General features: G+C 35.6%; 1 protein-coding gene across 1 annotated transcript in view; it reads right to left on the bottom strand.

Moving 5' to 3' along the window:
* ZMYM4 (zinc finger, MYM-type 4) overlaps positions 1–23,541 on the bottom strand; it is a 149,739-nt gene that overhangs the window by 79,125 nt on the left and 47,073 nt on the right. Inside the window, exon 2 of the mRNA XM_012642282.1 lies at positions 12,099–12,144. Coding sequence (XP_012497736.1) covers positions 12,099–12,144 — 46 coding nt within the window. The remainder of the gene's footprint in view (positions 1–12,098; positions 12,145–23,541) is intronic.

The raw sequence follows: 23,541 nt of genomic DNA, 5'->3' as shown, positions 1-23,541 counted from the left end.
AAAGGTATTAAAGATTTAAATAATGGAAAGACATTATAAAGTCATATATGAAGACTCAGTAACATAAACATGCCACTTCTCTCCCAGCTGATCTACACATCAAGACAATTCCAATCAAATTACCAGCAAGTTTTTGTTGTTATTTGATTTTTTGTTAGAAACTTGGCAAGATATTTCTAATATGAACAAAGGCAAGAACAGGCAAAACACTCCTAAAGAACAATTTTCAGGGATGTGTCCCATCAGATTATCAAGACTTATTAAATAGCTTAATTAATTAAAATAACATGGTACTGGCACAGAAATAAACAAACAAAAAGTCCAGTGGAAAATTAACTGAGAACGTGGGAAAAAGCCCACGGGCATAGAGTAGCTTTGCAGATTACTGGGCAAAGGAGGTACTATTTGATAAATGGTGGTAAAACAATTTGTTAGCCTTACGACAGGAAGCAAAATTAGTTCCCTACCCATACCATATAAAAATTAACCTAGACTAATTCAAGAGCTACATGTGAAAAGTAAAACCAATGAACATTTTAGGAAATAATACATAGTTGTCCCTCTATATCTGGGGGCATTGGTTCTAGGACTCCCCAGGGATACCAAAATCCACAGACGCTCAAGTCCCTTATATAAAATGGCATATTATTTGCATATAACCTATGCACATCTTCCCATATACTTTAAATCATATCTAGATTACTTATAATACCAAAACAATGTAAATGTTATGTAAATAGTTGTATTTTTTAGGGAATAATGACAAGAAAAAAAAGTCTGTACAAGTTCAATACAGACATAACCATCCATTTTTTCTCCCAAATATTTTAGATCTACAGTTGGTTTTACATGCAGGTGTGGAACCCATGGATATAGAGGGCCAACTGTAATCGATCTTTCTGATCTCAGTCTAGGAAAGATTCTCCTAAATACAGTGAAAAAAAAAAAAAAACATAAAGGAGAAGACTGATACATTACTGTTCAATTACATTAAAATTAACTTCTGCTAATGTGAAGATTTAATAAAAACAAAGACATGAACTTTGAGAAGTTATCTGCACCATCTATAACTGGTAAACTTAATGTTCACAATATTTAGAGAATTCCTACAATTCAATAAGGAAAAGACCAGCAACCCCATGGCAAGTGGGCAAGAGATTTAATTGAACAGGTATTTCACAAAAGAAAAATAAAAACTAACCAATAAACATGAAACTCAAGTCCCCCCAGTTGGTCCAGAGCCACAAATACAGAAACTCAGCCCTCTGTACATGTAGGTTTTGCAACCCCAAAACACAGTACTTTCCATCCACGTTTAGTTGCAGCTAAGGAACCCAATACCAATAAGGCTGACTGAATTTACTAAAAAAAAATCTGAAATCCACACATAAGTAGGGCTCTTCAGGTCAAGTCCATGTTGTTCAAGGGTCACCTGGACTAAGGAAATTAAGTTTTGCATTTCTATTAAAGTAAAGAATGTATATACCCTAGAACTGAGCAATCATCTCCCCATCTATACCCCACATCAAGAGTAGGTAAACTACATGCCAAATCCAAAAGCAACCTATTGTTTCTGTATAGCCCATGAGCTAAGAATGACCTTCGCATTTTTAATGTGTTAAAAAAAAATCAAAAAAAATTCCTGACACATGAAAATTATAATAAATTCAAATTTCAGTATCCACAAAGTTTTATTGGAAACACACATATTAATTCATTTATGTATTGTCTATAACTATTTTTGCGCTACAAAGGCAGAGTTGAACTGCTGCAACAGAGACAAAATGACCTATAAAGCTTCAAATATTTACTATGTGGCCCTTTACAGAAAAGGTTTGCCAACCCCTGCCCTAAAACAATGGATTTTAAACTGGTTTTTGACAGAAACTTACCATAAGAACACATCTTACACTGAATTCCATACATTCCATAATTCTCTTATGTCATCATGAAACATATGCAAGAATGTTTATAGGGGAAAAATTTGCCATAGAAAAACTGGAAACATCAAGAAATCTATAGACAAAAGAATGGATTTAAAAGTTGTGATATATTTTAAATGTAAGACCTAAAACTATAAAACTCCTAGAAGAAAACATAGAGCAAAAAGCTTCATGACACTGGATTTGACAACGATTTCTTGGATATGGCACTGAAATCACAAGCAATAAAAGCAAAAATAGACAAATGGATCACTCAAACTTAAAAACTTCTTCATATCAAAGGAAACAATCAACAGAGTAAAAAGGCAACCTACAGTATAACAGAAAATATCTGCAAATCATATAGGTTAAGGAGTTAATATCCAGAATATATAAAAAACTCTTACAACTCAACAAAAAACAAATAACCTGATTTTAAAATGAGCAAAGGACTTGAAAAGACCTTTCTCCAAAGAAGATACGTAACGGCCAACAAGCATACGAAAAGATGTTCAAATCACTAATCATTAGAGAAATGCAAATCAAAACTACAATGAGATATCACCTCACACTCATTATGACAAACACTAGCAGAAACATATAACAAGTATTGGTGAGAATGTGGAGAAACTGGAACCCTCTACACTGTTGGTGGGAATGTGAAATGGTATCACCACTATGGAAAACTGTAAGGCAGTTCCTTAAAAAATGAAAACTATTAATATAATTACCATATGATCCAGCAATCTTTTTCTAGAAATACATCAAAAAAACTGAAAGCAGAATCTTGAAGAGATATCTACACAACCATGCTCACTGAGTGACACTGAAGAAGTGAAAACAACTCAAATGCCCATCAACAGATAAATGGATAAACAAAATGTGGAATATACGTACACTAGAATATTATTCAGTCTTAAAAAGGAAGGTAACTCTGACACATTACTACAACATGGACGAACCTTGAGGACATTACAATAAATGAAATGTCAGTCATAAAAAGACAAATACTGCATAATTTCACTTAGACAAGGTATCTAGCATAGTCAAATTCTTACAAACAAAGAGCAAAACAGTGGTTGTCAGGAACCCAGGAGAGCGGGTAATGGAGAGTTGCTGGGTATAGAGTTTCAGTTTTGCAAGACGAAAAAGTTCTAGAGATCTGCTGTACAACGATATCAATATAGTTAACACTACCGAACTACACACTTAAAAATGATTTAGATGGTAAATTTAATGTTATGTGGCTTTTACCATAATTTAAATACATAAATAAAAATTGTTATATATTTATATAACGTATTATCATATTTCAGTGATAACTGAATAAATAATAGCTGCATGTATCAATACAGTCAAATCTCAGAAATATGTTAGAAGGCATAAAAGCAAATGGTAACACATATAGTATGATTCAAAAACAATACAAAGCTCAAAACAAAACTAAAAATATTCATTAATAATGTGAATGTGGTAAAACTATAAAGAAAAGCAAGGAAATAAACACAAAATTCAGAATAGTCATTACTTTTTGGAGTGGTGGCTACTTATATGAGACTGGTAAACTGGCATCAACCCAGTAAATGTTTTTTTTAATTTATTTAAATATATCTCACATTATAAATACATTTTGTGTTTAATTAATAATTTATAAAAATAGTTTCCTAAACTTTCCAAGATATTCTAGGACAGATACAATCAAGGGCTAAGGAAAACTTTCTTAACCAAGACTGAACTCAGATGTAAAGACACTAAATTTTTAAATGTTAAAAACATTTATTTAGCAAAAGATGACACAAAAAAAGTAGTTAAGCAATGGAAATCAGCACCTCTACCACTGTTATCGAAAGAACTTCAGGTTATGCATTCTAAAAGTTAAAAATCCTGCCAGGCAGAGTGGATCACACCTGTAAACCCAGCTACTCAAGAGGCTGAGGCGGGACGATCACGTGAGCCCAAGTTTGAGGCTGCAGTGAGCTACGATGGTGGTATCATTGCACCACTGCACTTCAGCCTGGGTGACAGAGAGAGACCGAGTCTCAAAACAAACAAAAAAAAACTCCTGAATGAATACGGTGAATGTCTATGTTTTGTAAATGTATACCTGAATCTTTCAGATGTATACTTAATTATACTTACTGTGACTCACCTTAACAGCTATGAACACAATATAAAACAAGCTTACAACTTGGCATGAAAAAAAACTTTTAAAACGGGGCAAAGGATATTTATTCTTCAACAAATATTTATGACTAGACAATACAGAGGAGCCGATCTAAATGTTAAACTTATTAAAAACCTGCTTAAATTCAATAGAAGTTAAGATCATGCAAATTAAAATAAATGCTGAGATATTTTACATCAGACTGGCAAATATTAAGAAAAGCTGTTAATATATACTGATGGGTGGGAAAAATGTGAGTTATTAAAGCTTTTTTGAAAAGCAGTCTAGGCTGTATGCAGTGGCTCACACCTGTAATCCTGGCACTCTAGGGAGGCCAAGGCAGGAGGATCACTTGAGGTCAGGAATTCGAGACCAGTCTGAGGAAGACCGAGACCCCATCTCTACTAAAAATAGAAAAAATTAGCCAGGCGTGATGGTACACGCCTGTAGTCCTGGCTACTCCTCGGGAGGCTGAGGCAGGAGGATTGCTTGAGCCCAGGAGCTGGAGGTTGCTGTAAGCTAGGCTGACACCGCGGCACTTTAACCCAGGCAACAGAATGAGACTCTGTCTCAAAAAAAAAAAAAGTCTAACAATGCCTATTAAAATTACACATACCCTTTATCCCACATTCCTCACTCTTTGGAATTTATCGACATATGTAAAACTGCTAATATATAAGGACATAACATTAAAGGATTTTTAATACATCATTGTTCATTGTGGCAAAAATCCTAAAACAATGTGAATGCCTAAAAACAAGGCAGAAAATGACTTATTGCTCATGTGTGCCATTAATATTTTGTGTAATATTATACTGTAAAAGAGCTATTCCAGTTGAGGTGGAGGGGTATCATAAAGTACTCTTGAGAGAGAGAAAAGTGAGGTGGAGAAGAGCATGTATATGATCCCATTTTCATTAAACAAACCCCTCAAAATCCTTATATATGTATTTCTGTATATGTTTATATATATAATGATTTTTATGAGCATTGAAAAAACACAGAAGGCTACCTCCAAAGCTGTTGACATGGGCTATAAGGAGGGATGGGGACAACGACACACAAAGGAGAGGCCAAGCCAACAGAAAAGCCAAAAGGTTACTCTTAAAAAATCATATATGCCAGCCTGAGCAAGAGCGAGACCCCGTCTCTACTAAAAATAGAAAGAAATTAATGGGACAACTAAAAATATATACAAAAAATTAGCCGGGCATGGTGGCACATGCCTGTAGTCCCAGCTACTCGGGAGGCTGAGGCAGGAGGATCGCTTGAGCCCAGGAGTTTGAGGTTGCTGTGAGCTAGGCTGATGCCACGGCACTCACTCTAGCCTGGGCAAAAGAGTGAGACTCTGTCTCAAAAAAAAGAAAAAGAAAAAGAAAAAAAAAAATCATTGATTTATATCACTAAGTTTGGGGTAGTTTGTTAAGTAGCACATATCAGTAAAGAGAATGCAAAATTCAAAATCTGTTCTATCTTACATAATTTAGACAGCAGGCTCTGGAAAATCTGTTAACTGACTTAAAAAGTAACACTAGTGATAACTGTCAAATTTTCTAAAATGTGTGTGTTAAGTATTTAAATAGAATTCTCTCACAAAATAACTGGAAGAAAACCAGTATTTTTAAAATTAATATTATTTAAAATAAGGATGTTTTAAATATGCATATAACTGATTTTATAAATGATCAATAGGCATCTATTTCATCCACCTGTCTATCAGTACATGTATACTAGGAGGCAAAACTCTATTTTTTAATCTCTTCATTAGGAAGTCAGTTCATCTTATATTCAAATATTTACAATATACTTTTACCACCCTCTTTTCCTACTGATTAACCTAACCTAAAATTCACGTACAACTTATGTCTTCTTTTCAGTGTTAAAGTTTACTTAATACCAATTTTATTGATAACAATGCTGAAATACAACTGTAAGTTGTTGGCAAAAATATAAACCTTTTAACAATACAGAAACAGAACAAAAATTAGTTTAGTCTATTTTATTAATTTGAAAACTTTCTATTAGTTATTGATCAATTTGTTTAAATCAAGAAAAAGCTATGCTTTTATTTAATGAACTAAAAAATTCTTGAGAACTGTGAGGTGTTTTTTAGTCAAGGCCATCTTAGTACTATACAAATGTTTACATCCTAAAGGATGACTTCAGGCTTTGGTTTCGACATTTTCATAAAGAAGGTATTTCTTCATAATTTTTGAAGGATCCAAATAATACTCAGCAAAAGACCGTGTAAACAAAAAATTTTAAGCAGTTTAGGTTTAGAAAAAAAAAACTACTCTGTATCAGTTCTTTTTCTATTTTTGTCATTAAAACAATTTTTAAAAATTATATCAGTTCTTTTTAAAACTGAGCTGTACCGGTAAGGCAGATATTATTATAATTCAGACACAAACTGATGATAATACTCCAGAAACAGCCACAAAAACTTCAGTCATGGTTAATACACATTAAAATATTTCTCAGCTACTTTACAAATTACTCCATTATTTCTATCAAATAATTGTTATTCTTCAAAACCTATGATTCCAGTAGACTAGGGAGCAGTTCAGACATACGTAACGAATGATCTGAAAGGACGGATTTTGGAGTTAGGTAAACCTGCATTCAAATCCTGATTCTATCAATTAAAAGCTAAATGATGTCTCTAAGTTTTAGTTTGTTCCTTAGTAAAACAGAAAGTCACAGTATCTTCATCTAGAGGGTTACTGCGGCATACACTACATACCTAACAACAATTCTCTCCCTTTCCTTACTAAGAGAGCTTCAATTTTATTCTTGCAGCAATGGATTCAGCTGAAGGACTACAATTCCCAGCATTCTTTGAAGGTAGGATGGCCAATGAGATGTAAACCTAGTACATAGGTTGAGTTTCCAGGAAAGTTCTTTAAGCTGATTCTATTCAGAAGTGTGCCTTTTTGTTCTCCTTCCTCTCCATTCCAGACTAAAGATACAGCAGCCATACTAGAATACCAGGCTAACTTGAAAATGGAAGCCATGCACTAAATATATGATACCAGAAAGGTGGAAGGCCTCTGAATTCCTAACAATCACAGAGCCATGTTATTATCTGAGCTCATTTTATATGAGAAATAAATTTCTATCATGTTTCTATTACATACAGTTGAATTTAGTATCTTAACTAATACTCATTATTCGAATTTTTTGTTTGTTTGTTTGTTTTGGAGACAGAGTCTCACTCTGTCACCTAGGCTAGAGTGCAGTGGTGTCATCATAGGTCACTGCAACCCCGGCTCAAGCAATCCTCCTCCCTCAGCCTCCTGGGTAGCTGGACTACAGGTGCGCACTACCGCACCCGGGTAAGTTTTCTATTATTTGTAGAGACGAGGGGAAGGAGGGAGGTCAGTCTCACTCTTGCTCAGGCTGGTCTTGAACTCCTGAGCTCAAGCAATCCTCCTGCCTCGGCCTCCCAGAGTGCTAGGATTACAAGTGTGAGCCACGGTGCCCAGCCTATTAGAATTATTAGAAGATAATACATGTGAAGTTTTTCACAAATAAACTGGTACACTGCAAGTAGTCAAAATAATAACTTTTTGAATCCAAATAACTGTACTTCATGAACAAATCAGTAACGCTCTTATTTTTCCTTTGAAGCTATCAAGTCTGTAATGTTCAATGAACTTATTCTATCAGTAAGAAAAGTAACCATTGCTGAATGACCAGTTATCTCAGAGCCTTTTAATGAATAAAAGTCCTTAATTTAAGAAAGCAGCTATCTGGATGCATTAAATAAAACCAATCTCCGTATTCTATTTGAACTTCCTTCAAACTTCACATAAAGTAGCTATAATTGAGGGAACATGAATTAAGACATCCCATAGTATCAGTCACCTCCTTTAATACCATCTTGAAAAATGTGCAGAGGATGAACTAGAAGTCAGAAAACCCTACCTTCTCTTCTCACCTGCATAAAATGTTGAAGCCTTTTTCTTTTAAATCCCTTTCGCTGAAAATACTGTATCTTTAGAAAGTCAACTCTAATTTTTCATATTTAAATCAAATTTCCCAATTTCCTCAATGATGTAGGCTCTACCACTTTATGTGTGCCGATAATTAGTAGATACTGTATCTTGCTGAAAGTTTCAGCAAGGTTATACTCCAGGACAGAATATGATCTACAAAACAAATATTTGAACCTCATGTCCTGGTGGTCTTCGGCAATGAGTACATAGTAAGTCTAGTGCTACACTAGACATTTTGAGGCACCCGCCTAGAATACAGTGAATCTTTTTTTTTCCTATACATGAATCCCAAGACAACATGGTAAGCCTTGAATGACCAACCAATTTTGGTATCAGAGACTTCCTGAATATCATCTATGTAGGAGTCTGCCACTATCTCTGCTGGATAGGTGTCTATGTTCCTGAATCCCCTTCATGAAGAAAGGCCAGTCTTCTCTCCAAGCTAGTCATTTCTCTGCTTCCGGAACTTTGAACATCTCTTTAATGACAAACTACCAGAAAGGGGGAGATAAAGGGTAACCTTTGTTGTACCATTTGCACCCAACATTTGATATAAAACCTGCTTATAAATCTCCAGCCTAATAATGTTTAGGGAGGTAGAGCAGAAAAGCACCATGCACCAGAAACATAAACCTCAAATGTTGAGTGTAGGGCCCGAGGTATCATAGCTTGGTTATAGCTTTAAGAGAGATTCCTGCTGCCTCTTTAAGATTGTTGTTACTGGGCTGGGAGCGGTGGCTCACACCTGTAATCCTAATATTCTGGGAGGCCAAGGCAGGAGGATCACTTGAGGTCAGGAGTTCAAGACCAGCCTGAGCAAGAGCAAGACCCAGTCTCTACTAAAAATAGAAAGAGAACAGCCAGACAACTAAAAATGTTTAGAAAAAATTAGCTGGGCATGGTGGCACATGCCTGTAGTCCCAGCTACTCAGGAGACTGAGGCAGAAGAATTTCTTGAGCCCACCAGTTTGAGGCTGCCGTGAGCTAGGCTGATGCCACAGCACTCTAGTCTGGGCAACAGAGTGAGACTCTGTCTCAACAAAAAAACGAAGAAAAAAAGATTGTTGTTACTGCAATAACTTTAACAAATAAAGCATCAGATTAAAACCTTCATTAGAAAGCTATTTGATTCATTTCTATTACCAATATACAGACTTGAGCAAAGTCATGTCCAGAGCAGGTATTCAAAAATTATTTGGTAAAAGTGAAAAGTAATGGCAGAAGGATACCTTCCTACAGCCACGTTTTACTACATGACCTCGTTTCTCCGATCATAGATGATTGGTTCAAAGATGAATGTCCGAATAAAGCTGGCCCAATCATAGTCTTTCTCCTAGGAGCTTGAAATTTAAAGTGAATATACAGAAAGACTAAAAGTCACTGGAACATAACTGCTTTTTGGCAGCACTGTGGAGAATAGGCCCACGGTCTCCTGTTGCTGAGTACCCTGTAAGAAATGTGTTCTTGAGGTAAACCCATAGCTAATGGAAACAGGGCACAATGTATGGGGGAAGGATACGCTTGTAGCCCTGGCTTGGGCAAGGCAAACGCACTTCATGTAACCAAAATGTTTGTACCACCATAATATCCTTAATTAAAAAAAATAAAAAATAAATGAAATAAAATTTAAAAAAAGAAATGTGTTCTTTACCTCCACCCTAAATTCTGTGAAATACCCCAATATACATCTAAAAAGTTTCTTCTGGATAAGCTAGCTGAGTCTATTTTTGATTACTTGCAACAAAAAGACATTCAATAACTAAACGCACTGAAGATCAGGAGAGCTAGTTACTTCTCAGTATCAAATAACAAAAAAGACTATAGTCTAAAAAAACAAAACTACTACTAAACGAATTTCAAAGAGAAAGTAGTCACAGATTCTACTGGTAGACATTAACTTACAAAATAAAAATGTGTATCACTCCTAACTCAGGACTCTAGTTTACAAAATTTATCCTTCATAAACAAGCACAGAAATATTTTTTGATAATCATCAATCCTACTTTTAGAATTTACTCTACAGAAACACTTCAATGAGTATACAAAGATGTGTACAAGAATATATACTCAGTGTTGTTTATAATACTGAAAATAATTTATACACATATAAAAGAGAAAGCTAGTTAAATTTTAGTACAGCAGGTCCTTAAATGTCATTTCATTCAATATTATTTTGTTGTAACGTTAATGAGGGGGAAAAAATCCATTCTCAGCTGGGGCCACTGTCTATGTAGAGTTTGCATGTTCTCCTCATGTCTGCATGTGTTTTTTTCAGGTAATCCAGTTTCCTCCCACATTCCAAAGATGTGCACATTAGGTTAAATGGCATGTCTAAATTGCCCAGAATGAGTGAGTGTAGGTGTGAATATGCCCTGTGATGGAATGGCATCCTGTCCAGGGTTGCTTCCTGTCTTCTGCCCTGTGCTGCTGGGACAGGCTCCAGCCATCCATGATGCTGAACTAGAATAAGTGGGTTGGAAGATGATTGACTAAATGAATACAAATTATTGTAAAATAAAAATCCATAAAGTATACAATAATCATATAAATGCACAACAACAAATGCACTCAGTGAGCCCATAATGGTTTTCATTGTTTGTTTTCTGAACTATAGTTCTGGTGGTAGAAGGTGCTCCTTGGAATTTTTGCTCTGCAAACATTTATCCCTTAATTTAACCAATTACCACAACAACCACCATCACTCACTGATTGACCCAAAATTAAGTAAATAGTTACCTTGTTTTTAAAATTTTTCTTAAATGTATATATAGCTCACATTTATTTCAATGTCTAATATTAGAAGTGTAGTGGGAGCTAGGCAAATGGCTCATGCCTATAATCCCAGCGACTCAGGAGGCTAAGGTGGGAGGACAGCTTGAGGCCAGGAGTTAGAAAGCAGCCTGGGCAACATAGCAAGACTCCTGTCGACCCTATCTCTTTTTTTAAAAAAAAGGTAAGAAAAATTAGCCAAGTGTGGTGGTGCATCCTGTATTCCCAGCTACCTGGAAGGCTGAGGTAGGAGGATTGCTTAAGCCCAAGAGTCCAAGGATGTAACAAGCTATGATGGAGACACTGCACTCCAGCACCCTGGCAAGAGAGGGAGACTGTGTCTCTTAAAAAAAAAAAAAAAAAAGAAACAAAACTAAAGTGTTTTGGATCTTTATTTAGAAGTCTGATGATGTTTTTTTGAATAGAAATATGCTGTAGGCAACTTAATTGATAAGTTATATCAATTAACTTATGGTAAAATTGGTTTTATTATACATCATTTCACTTAAAGTCACAGTTTCAAATAACTTATCAACATTCAGTGAGGACTAACTATGCAGCCATACAATAAAATACTGAATAACCATCAAAAAAGATGCAATTGATCTATATTTACTGACACAAAAAGAGGGCTATGCAGTTGAATGACAAAAGACTAGCATTCATATGATTCCTACACACATACCTAAATCCCTATATACCATTTATTCATACATACACTCAGAGAAAAAAGCCTGGAAAGATATATGTTAAACTTTTTAAACTGGTTATCTTTGAAGAATGGTAATAACAAAGGGTTTTACTTTCTATTTTATTCATTTCTGTATTATAAAATTGAATGTATTACTTTTATAATCATAAAAAACAAAAATTATTTTTAAAAATCTGGTAACAGAAAGAATCTAAAAAGAAAATTAAGAGCTCTTAAACAAAGTAGAAACCTTTAAAAGGAGTCGGTTAAGTATAATCTTCTCTATGATTCACACTGACACTGTGGCTATATTTAAACATATTAATAACTGAGAATGAAATATTTATTGAAAAATAAAGACTAAGACTCTTACAATTCAGATTAACCTGCTACGAAGTACTAACAGGATATTATGAGATCCAGACTAAATCATATTGGACCATTACATAAATCAGTCTTAACTAAACACGGTAATAGTTAAATACTATATCTAGACTTACTTACATTTATTATCTATCTAAAGACATGATCTCTTTTTCTCAAATGGTACTTACAGTTCTCTACAATTTCATCAAAAACTGCACCACTTTTCTGTTCAAACTGAAAGAGTAAAAAAAGGAAAGAGAAAAGTAACATTATTATCATAGTCTTCTATCATACATACATTTTGGTTATATCTCCCTACTTGCTCCCCAAGGAACAATAATTTTCAACCTAAATTATGCAAACATACGATATAAACAAAAACACTGCCAAACAGAGTAAAATAAAATTTAGGATGAACAAGAAAAATTCTCAGGCCAAAACCCCCAAACCAAAAACCAAGAGATAAAATCACACCTCCTCACTATAAAAAACTATTTTTTAATCACTCTTTTGTCACAAAAAGGGATCATATATGTTTGTAATAAACACCGCTAACACTTAATTGAGAACTTACTGAGAACTACCTAGGTAAAACTTATCGTAACTGAACAGAACAATTAGCAGCAACTGCTTTTGCTCTTAGGCTAAAGCCAGAAATATGCTGCTCTTAAAATTAAAGAGAGTGATGTTATGGGGATGGTTCCTACTGAGTACATTAGGGCCTAACAGTAGATTCAAGTCGGAGGTCCTTTAAAACAGACACAGAGGAGAAAGAAAGAAAGGCACAGGTAACTCCACTAAGGAACTAAGGAAACTAGCACACTCCACCCTAAGTCCTTATTTTGGCAAGTTGTATTCCAGCCTCCTGTTTCCCTGCCTACTGCTCACTAATGAGGAAAGAACCCAAGGGATGCTGCTTCTTGATAAACCTTGCCTACTATAACTCAGAGTCAGACACTCCATTCAAGGGAGAAAGTTTTAAGGGAAAAAAAACCCACCTGGCTACCTACATAACTGCAGAGGAAACACAACAGCTACCTACTGTAATCAGTATCTAGGCCAGGCACGATGGCTCATGCCTGTAATCCTAGCACTCTGGGAGGCCACAATGGAAGGATACCTTGAGGTCAGGAGTTCGAGAGCAGCCTAAGCAAGAGCGAGACCCCATATCTATAAAAAATAGAAAAAGTAGCTGGGTGTCGTAGTGTGCACCTGTAGACCCAGCTATTCAAGAAACTGAAGCAGGAGGATGGCTTGAGCCCAGGAGTTTGAGGTTGCAGTGAGCTACGATGACACCACTGTACTCTAGCCAGGGTGACAGAGTGAGACTATGTCTCCAAAAAAATAGTATCTGATATTCATTAATATGAACAGGAAACCAAGGACCCAGGTTTCTAAAAGAAATTAATCGTGTGAAAGAGAAAGTTCAAGGTGAACAAACAGTAAAACCACTCTAGAAGGAAATAGGTAATTTACAAAAAAGAAACTTCTAAGAAATATTGTAAGTGATATCTGAGAGGCTACAGATGAAAAAAAAAAAAACAGTAAGCATGGCCATGAGAAGGAGACATGAGAGAATATTTGGAAACAAGAAAATGACTGCCAAAAATAAAAACTTTATTGGGCAAGCTGACAAAATTCTCAATCAATTTCAATTAAAAAAAAAAAAAAAAGGTAAGCTAGGCATGGTGGCTCACACTTGTAATCCCAGCACTTAGGGAGGCCAAGGTAGGAGGACTGTTTGAGGCCAGGAGTTCCAGACAAGCCTGAGCAACACAGCAAGACCCTGTCTCTACAAAAAAAAAAAAAAATAGAAAAATGAGCTATGCATGGTGGCGTGTGCCTGTGGTTCCAGCTACTCAGGAGGCTGAGGCAAGAGGATTGCTTGAGCCCAGGAGTTTGAGGTTACAGTGAGTTATGATAATGCCCGTGCACTCTAGCCCAGGCAACAGAGTGAGACTGTCTCAAAAAAAAAAAAAAAAAAAAAACAATAACCCAGAAAAAGGTAAAACGAAAAGACAAAAAGTTGGAAAAAACAATTTGTATGACACAAAAGACTGAACGGTAACCTGTAATCTCAAAAATCTAACAGTAATCTCAAAGTATCCCAAAGAACAACGGTGAGGTGGACTAACAGAAGAAAATTCCTGGAAGATATGAATACCATATCTGAGATTGAAAGGGCCCTCAAATACCAAAGAGGTAATAAAAAAAAAAGATACATTCTGGTGAAATTTCAGAATTAAAAGAAAGCAAAAGGAGGAATAAAAAATTTTATATTGCAGGTGATTTATAAAATACATTTAACTTTATATAAACACTGAAAAGGAAAGGAAAGCAAAAGGAAAACAAATAGTGAAGACCACTCCATCTACCATTCCACTCAATGAGCTATGTCCTAGAATGAGAGGAAAATGAGAGATGTGACTCTGTAAGGCAAAGAGTAAAAGCAATTTGACTGCACTGAGAGGGATCCAGGTGTTAAAAATGTTATTGTACTTTTTGTACAATACTGTCCATAGTTACTTTACCTGATGCTCAACCAAAGAAACTACAGTCCTGCACAATGTTATGAGACAAAAAAAAAATGGCAGGGATAATATTACTAAGAGGTGGTATGTCTACACTTTATGGGTGACTTAAAGGATTTTCTAAGGGACTATGTTACCATTTACCTTATGAGCTGATTATAAAACCTAACTCCTAAGATAAGACTCTGTTCCATAGGAACAAGAATCAGACTGATAACATCTTCTCTGCACACTGGAACACAAAAGATCAATGACTTCTACATTCTAAAAAGTAAAAAAAAAAAAGAATAAAAGGCTTGTAATTTAGATCACTCACACTTTCTTATGAAATATATTTAACAAAATGAAAATGAAATACAGTAATTAAAATTATACTGAACACAAGAAATAGTAGCAACTGATTATTGCTCAGAAGAAATTAAGGAACCCAGATAGGAAGAACATCAAGCATTGAAACTTCAGAAGACACTCTTTCAAATGGCAAAAATACTAGGATTAAATCTCCTTCTCTATGGATTTAAAATCAAACTCTTGTTTTCCTACCTCTCCCTTCCTCCTCTTGCAAAACAAAAACAAAACACAAAGCCGCCTGATCACCAAACAATTTACATGCTTGTTTACAAACAGATGCAGTAATATCCAGGAAGTTCCTTCTGTTGACTCTGTGTATTTCAAAACCATAGAGATAAAAATAGATTAGTGGCTGCCTAAGGCTATGGTGGGGAAGTGAGAAACTGCGAATGATTGCTAACTGGTATGGGACTCTTTTTTGGTAATGAAAATGTTCTAAAACTGATTGTAGAGATGGTTGTGCAACTGTGAATACACTGAAAACCACTGAATTGTATACTTTAAATGGATGCGCTGCATGGTATATGAATTATATGTCAACAAAGCTGTTGTAAAAACACATTGAGAAATAATACTTCTATGAAATTTAGGCATTAAGAAAACTGAAAGACACTACTCAAACAATATTAACTAGAGAAATGTTATAATATACGGTCATATTCTAGTAATTTTAGAAGTGTAATTTTAAGATACATATTCAAATGTGTTAAATAAGTAACATGTTTAATACAATAAAGTCCCTCAAGTGCAATTACCAGTGCACTGAGGTTACTACCTCATTTTAATGCAAATCTCTTCACATATTTGAACTTTTTGATAAGGCAGAGTATCCTTTGAGTCCAGCTTTAATTTTTTTCTTTTGCTTTAATTCAAACCTGCTGATGACCACTTACTTAACAACGTACAGATAACACTATCATGGCTCTTAATTAAATGTTGGACAAGGCTCCAGAATATCCACTTGGCCTATATATTCTCACCAATTGGGTGACAACAAATTTACACGTAACACGTAGCTTTGTTATAATATTACAGTTTTACTAAACTTAAGTTTGGATGCTTCTTTCCAACTTATATATTTATGAATAAGAAATCTGATAACCAGGTGGTGGCTCACGCCTATAATTCCAGCACTTTGGGAGGCTGATGTGGTAGGATTGCTGGAGGCCAGGAGTTTGAGACCAGCCTGGGCAAAATAGGGAAACTCATCTCTACAAAAAATTTTTAAAAATAAAAAATCAGCCGGCCGTGGTGGTGGGCACCTGTAGATCCAGCTACTTGGGAGGATCGCTTGAGCCCAGGAGTTTGAGGCTGCAGTGAGCTATAATCATGTACTCCAGGCTGGGCAAGAGAGTGAGATCCTGTCTCAAAAAAAAAAAAAAAAAAGAAAGAAAGAAAGAAATTTGATAAAAACAGTAATTTAGCTTGGAAATTAATATTGTACTACTCTTACTCTATTGCTCAAACTGGAGTGCAGTGGCATGATCATAGCTCACTGCAGTCTTAAACTCCTGGGTTTCAAGCTATTCCCTTGCCTCAGTTTCCCAAGTAGGAGGGACTACAGGCATGTAGCACCCCATCCAGCTTTTTTTTTTTTTTTGTAGAGATGAGGGTCTCCCTGTGTTGCCCATGCTGGTCTCAAGCTTCTGGCCTCAAGTGATCCTCCTGCCTCAACCTCCCAAAATGCTGGAATTACAGGTGTGAGCCACTACACCCTGGCCTCATGAAATATCTAACTGATTTAAAAGTTAAGCCACTTGCGCTCTTGCCTGTTTTCACTCTCTCTCTCTCTCCCTCCCTCTCCACGCCTCCCCACGGCAAGAAGGCAGCTGTCTGCAAGCCAGGAAGAGAGTCCTCATTAGGAACTTGACTGTGTTGATACACTGATCTTGGACTTCCAGCCTCCAGAACTATGAGAAAATAAATGTTGTATTTTGTCATAGCTGCCCAAGCACACTAAGATGCTATCATAGCAAAACTGATTTTCTCTTATCTAGGAAAAAAGTCTAAATAAAAATGTGTGAGAATTTTATGAAGAAAATTAGAGAAATGTTAAAAAAAAAGTCAAGCTGATTTTCTTTCTGAAAATGCGTAATAATTAACTGTATAGGCAGGGGTCTTCTCAATACTACAAAACAAAAAAACTGAAAAGAAAAGGAATACAGATACTGATTTAAAGCAAATATCTCTCAATTTTTAATCATTAAAATAACTTCATATTTTCTACCCATTGACTTGAAAACATGTAAATATTGTGTATTTAAACTTATAAAATAAATGTTTATATACCTTTAGGAACTATAATAGCACATTAGTTAAGAGCATGGGCTCCAATTCTGAAATTGCTTGAGTTTAAATCCCAACTCCGGCCACTTGCTAGCTCGGTATATTTTAGACTCAAATTTCCTCATCCATAAAATATGGATATAGTGGTACCTACTTAACAGGGTTGTCAGAAGTATCAAACTTAAAAAAGTACAAAAAGGACTTAGCACAGTGTTTATCAAATTGTAAGTATACAATAAAAGTGAGCTATTATTACTACACTAATAAAAGATATGTTTCCCTGTTTTAAAAATTAGGGTTGGCCGGGCGCATGGCTCACGCCTGTAATCCTAGCACTCTGGGAGGCCGAGGCGGGCGGATCGTTTGAGCTCAGGAGTTCGAAACCAGCTTGAGCAAGAGCGAGACCCCATCTCTACTAAAAAGAGAAAGAAATTAATCGGACAACTAAAAATATATAGAAAAAATTAGCCGGGCATAGTGGCGCATGCCTGTAGTCCCAGTTACTTGGGAGGCTGAGGCAGAAGGATCCCTTGAGCCCAGAAGTTTGAGGTTGCTGTGAGCTAGGCTGATGCCACGGCACGCTAGCCCAGGCAAAAAGAGTGACACTGTGTCTCAAAAAAAAAAAAAAATTAGGGTTCACTACATTTCATTTATAAAAACATATCTACCGCTTAAAATAAAACAAAGCACTTGACAAATGACACCCAGCCCTCTATATTTCAAAAATTAAACACCGGAGATAAAGCACATTTTCACTAACAAAATAGATCCAAACACTCAAGTTCCCTAACCCTCTAACCCTGGCAAGGAGAGAAAAATCCCCACACATGTGAATTGGTAAACATACCACCTACCCCAAAATAATCACAATTAGAAATTTATTGGATCCTGGACCAATAATTTTTATTTTTAAAAAGTTAACTTTCTCTTCTGTCCTCCAGACAAACACAATGACACTTCACAAATTCCTTGGACATGACTGATAGAAAATGACTAATAGCATAAACATTCTCAAACTGCTTTTAATATCTGTTAACAATTATCGAGTTCACCGGATAAACTTATTTAATGACAACTAAATAACAGACCAATAATTCTAAAATAGTTTGGGGAGCTGATGTTGGGATTTTCAATGATTAAGGAGAGACCGAAAACAATCAATCGTGCTTCATTTTCTTGCTCTCTAATACCTATTCTTTTCGGTGCTGGTCCCTTCCTCGTTTTAGTGGCAGCCCCATTTTAGTGGCAGCCCCAAACATCCTGGAGGTCAAACAAGAACGCTCAAAATTACTGTTTTTTTCCCCCACTCCCTTCAACTAACCAATAAGAACTATCATTTCTGTTTCTAACGACACTTTAATGTTTTAGATAAACCCTCTACTCTCCATTCTCACTGCTTACATTTGTAGCTTTTAGGTACGTTTAGAGTCTATACTCTATGCCAGATACTATGGGATAAAATGGTTGAGAAGAAAACACCCAATTCTTATTCTCACAAGGAAAATATACATCGATGAAATAACCATCTAAAGAATGGTTGGTTACAGACAGACATCAATACTCTGCAGGAATAAAACTCTTGTTGAATGAAAACATGACAGCCTAATCTAGACAGAAGGGTAAGGGAAGGCAAAGAAACTATTCCTTCACTTAAGATCTGAAAGATGAGTAGGAATTAAAATAGGTGAAAAGGTGAGAGAAGGTTCGAGAAAAGAATAACAAATGTAAAGATTCTCAGCAGGAGAAAGCATGGAGAATTCAAAGAACAGAAAGAAAGCTACCTGGACTAGAATTCGGGGAGTAAAGCAGGCAAGTACTGTAAGAAAAAGCTGATGACAAAGTCATGTGCCAAACACTGCAGGCCATTCTTCATAGACAGGGTAACTACATATTCCAGTTAGTCAAAGACATCACAGTTTACATCTGTCATCTCCACGTAATTGTAAATGCGCTCCCTTTCACTCTCATAAGTACCTTAGTTTGGGCACCCTAAGTGTTATTCATATTTAAATACTGGACTTTATCGTTAAAAAAACTATTGAAGGAGAAAGGAAGGTATGAATTTTGAAAATCACTGGCTACGGAGTAAAGTTATTTCTCACTCCTACACAAAGTTCTAATCATACCATTCTTATACTATTTCCACTCTTCTGAGAAAGATCTCTACCTGATGAAATCCTACTGCTTCTTCCAAGTACAGCTCTTCAGTGAGGCCTTTTCTGACAGCTCGTTTAAAATTCATTACTCCTCTGTAGCACTTGGTTTATCTTTCATTTATAGTCACTTATGATACAGTTAACTTGTCTACGTGTATCACTTTCTAGATAAGTCTTTTTCATCCTAGGATATCCATAGGCCCTGGCACATTGTATTGCATAATCTCTCAATATATATTTATTAACTGAGTGCCACAGCTTTGCATTTCCCAATATCTGTCATGCAAAACCTGTAAGATGCTCTAAAAAGAGTTCTGTGATCAAATAAATATGGGAAATACAAATCGCTTTCTTGGTGATTAACAACGCATTTAATTTATTAAATGCTAAGAAGTCTAAAACTGAAGAAACCTGTATCATATTGTTTTGCCTAGCATTTTCCAAATGTACTTGACGATAAGAACACTTTTGAAGGATAACATTAACGTACTACAGAACCACCTTGGGGAAGGATACTAACTGATGTCAGCATTGTAATGCATTTTAATACAAAAAGGTCATGTTTTAAAATTTAGCAATGTACTCCAAAGTAATGTGATAATTCTTTTTTTGTTAAATAATCATGCCATTTGACCATCTCTGGTTTTCGCAAGTATTGTATAAGCAAGGACTTTTCCACTTGACAGTTTAACAAATACATAGAACAGAATGTAATTATTTAACATGCTAAAGAATATTTATCTCAAATTATCAGCCAAATTTAACAAGAAAATATTATATAAGGATAGTAAGTATTTGGCTCCTGTCACTCTCTTTCTTCCAAACATCTTCTTGAGGTGGGAGGATTGCTCGAGCCAGGAGTTCAAGGCTGTAGTGCACTATGATCATGCCTGTGAATAGCCACTGCACTTCAGCCTGGGCTTACAAAGACAGATCCTGTCTCATTCATACATACATACATACATACATACATAAACCTCTTCTACCACTAATCAACCACAGCAATCTTTCCTACAAAATATAGATATGTGGTCAGAATTGTTCTCAACTCAAAATTCCAGGCATCTGTTAATAATCAACTAAAGTTGGCAAGCAACATGAAATACTTACCATTTAATTAGCATTAAAGTAGTAATATGATCACTACTTTAACTTATTCTGAAAGTACTAGTCAATGCAATAAAACACAAAAAAAGAAATGTAAAGTATCAAAATAATAAAAAGGAAACAAAGTTACTATTAATATTTGCAGGTAACACAACTGTCTACTTGAAAAGTCCAAGATCACAGACTGAAAAGGTTATCAGAAATAAGAACACATTTCAATAGGGTGACTCTACAAAATTCAACATTCAAGAAATAAATAGCATTTCTATGAACCAGCAATAATTAGTTAAAACATAATGAAAAAATCCAATTCACAACAACAACTACATATAAAAAGTTCTGGAAATAAGAAATGTATAAAATTATTTTTAAAAAACAACAAAATGTTTCTGAGGGTAAACAGGTAATGCATTGTGCTCATGAAAGGGAAAAAGCGATACTGTAAAGAAGTCAATTTCCCCACAAAATATAGAGAGGGAGAGTGAGTTACAAAAGAAACTAGACAAAAATCACTATCAAGGACACCTGGAAGAATAAAAGTAAAAGAATACCCAATAAAATGTTGGATTATAAGAGTAACAAAGAGGAAAATGCACCCTACCATAAATCAAAGGTATAATAATTAGATTAATGAAACATAATAGAAAACACAAAGACCTACTTAAGAACTAGAACATAACTATGGGAGCCAGGTGTAGTGGCTCACATCTGTAATCCCAGCACTTTGGGAGACCAAGGCGGGAGGATCGCAAGGCCAGGAGTTTGAGACCAGCCTGGGCAACATATCAAGACCTCATCTCTACAAAAAATAAAAAAATTAGCAAGGTGTGGTGGCATGTGCCTGTAGTCCCAGCTACTTGGGAGGATCACTTGAGCCCAGGAGCTCAAGGCTGCAGTAATCTATGGTCCAGTCACTGCACTCTAGCCTGGGCAACAGGGCAAGACCCTGTCTCTTAAAAAAAAAAAAAAAAAAGAATTAGAATATAACTGTGGGCATGTAAATTAGTACAGCCATTATGGAAAACAGTATAGAAGTTCCTCAAAAAAATTAAAAATAGAACTACCATGTGACCCAGCAATCCCACTACTGGGTATATATCCAAAGGATATGAGAACAGTACATGAAAGAGATATCTGCACGTCTATGTCCAGTGCAGCATTGCCAAGATACAGAATCAACCTAAATGTCCATCAATGGATGAAAGGATAAAGAAAATGTGTCATGTATTAAGATATATATATACGATGGAACACCATTCAGCATTGAAAAAGAAGGAAATTCTGTCATTTGTGACAACATGGATGAACATAGAAGACATTATGTTAAGTACAATAAGCCAGGCACAGAAAGACAATGATCTCACTTCTATGTGGAATCTAAAAAAGTCAAACTCATAGAAACAAAGAGTACAACATAGTAACTACAGTAAATAACAACATATTGTACACTTGAAAATTGCAAAGAGTAGATTTTTAAATGTTCTTACCAGAAAAAAGGGTATGTGAAGTAATGTACATGTTAAATAGCTTTAGCCATTCCACAATGTACATATATATATATATCGAAACATCATGTGTTCACCATAAATACAATTTTTACTTGTCAATTTAAAAATATATACTTTTTTTAAATGAAAAGAACTTTCAAAAGTTCCCAACGCCAACCTTATTTCCTACCTGCCTTCCCTCTTGTTTTTGAAGATGTGCAGTTAATGCTACTACCAAATAAAGGCCAACCCCCCTATTTATGCACCAGGGCTGAATCTCACCCCCTCTTACTTTCTCAAGGACATGCCTCTAAAGTCTCCATTTGCTCTCCTGCACCATCGGTTTTTCCCTCTCTACTGGACCATTCCCAGAACATAAACACATGCTATTTTTTCTTCTCATCTTAAAAGATACTTCTCATGACTCACATGCCCCTAGACCTACTGCTCACTTCTTTGTTCTTCTTTTTTTTTTTTTTTTTTTGAGACAGAGTCTCACTGTATTGCCCGGGCTGGAGTGCCGTGGCGTCATCCTAGCTCACAGCAACCTCAAACTCCCAGGCTCAAGCGATTCTCCTGCCTCAGCCTCCCAAGCAGCTGGAACTACAGGCATACGCCACCATGCCTGGCTAATTTTTTCTATATATTTTTAGTTGTCCGATTAATTTCTTTCTATTTTTAGTAGAGATGGGGTCTCGCTCTTGCTAAGGCTGGTTTCGAACTCCTGAGCTCCAACAATCCGCCCGCCTCGGCCTCCCAGAGTGCTAGGATTACAGGCGTGAGCCACCGCGCCCGGCCTTCTTTTTTCTTCTTGACAGCAAAACTCTTCAAAAGAGTCATCAATACATGCTGCCTCTGATTCCTGTCTCTCGAACCGACTTCAGTAAGGCTTTTGCTCCCACTATCTCCACTGAAACTTTTCTTAATCAAGGTCATAAGGGACCTCCATGATGCTAAACCCAATGATCAATTCTCATTTAAAAAAAAACAGAGTATGACAAATAATCATTTAACGTGCAAAAATCTAGATTACTACTTCACATCAAAATAAATTCCAGATAATTTAAAAATAAATTTAAAAAATAAAAGCACTAGCAGATAGGAAGTCTTTCAACCAGAAACAGAAATCCTCACGAAAAAAGATTTAAAAGCTTGACTGCATTTTTAAAAAAATGTTTGAAGACATTTAAAAGTAATCTGGGAAAAAGTTATATTAGTAGTATTAAGAGTATGACAATGGTTAATATTCCACTTATAAAGCAGTCTTGGAATCAATTAACAGTGTCATCCCAAAAGAAAATGATCCAAGAACATAAACAAGCACTAAACATTCAATCTCACCCAAAATCAAAATTAAAACGAGATACCATTTTCTCTCAGACTGGCAGAGATACAAATAAATGAAGAGAGTGATAGAAATTTCCCTCCTATTTTTAAAAAACCTAACAGTGTATCCTGGAAATTTCTCTTTACACAGAGATCTACTTCACTCTTTAGTGGTTCCACTGTCTTTTATTATATTATACTGACGAACATTTAAGGTTGTTTCCAGCTTTTTTTTTTTTTTTTTTTTTACAAATACAACATTGTAATTGTCATCCTTGTACATATAAACTTGGCTCATGAAAGGGAAAAAGCGATACTGTAAAGAAGTCAATTTCCCCACAAAATATAGAGAGGGAGAGTGAGTTACAAAAGAAACTAGACAAAAAT

The sequence above is a fragment of the Propithecus coquereli genome, unplaced genomic scaffold (genome assembly GCF_000956105.1).
Source record: "Propithecus coquereli isolate 6110/MARCELLA unplaced genomic scaffold, Pcoq_1.0 Scaffold178, whole genome shotgun sequence".
NCBI classification, from domain to species: Eukaryota; Metazoa; Chordata; class Mammalia; order Primates; family Indriidae; genus Propithecus; species Propithecus coquereli.
Note: the sequence above shows the minus strand (reverse complement) of the source record. Positions and strands in the feature narration are given on the sequence as shown.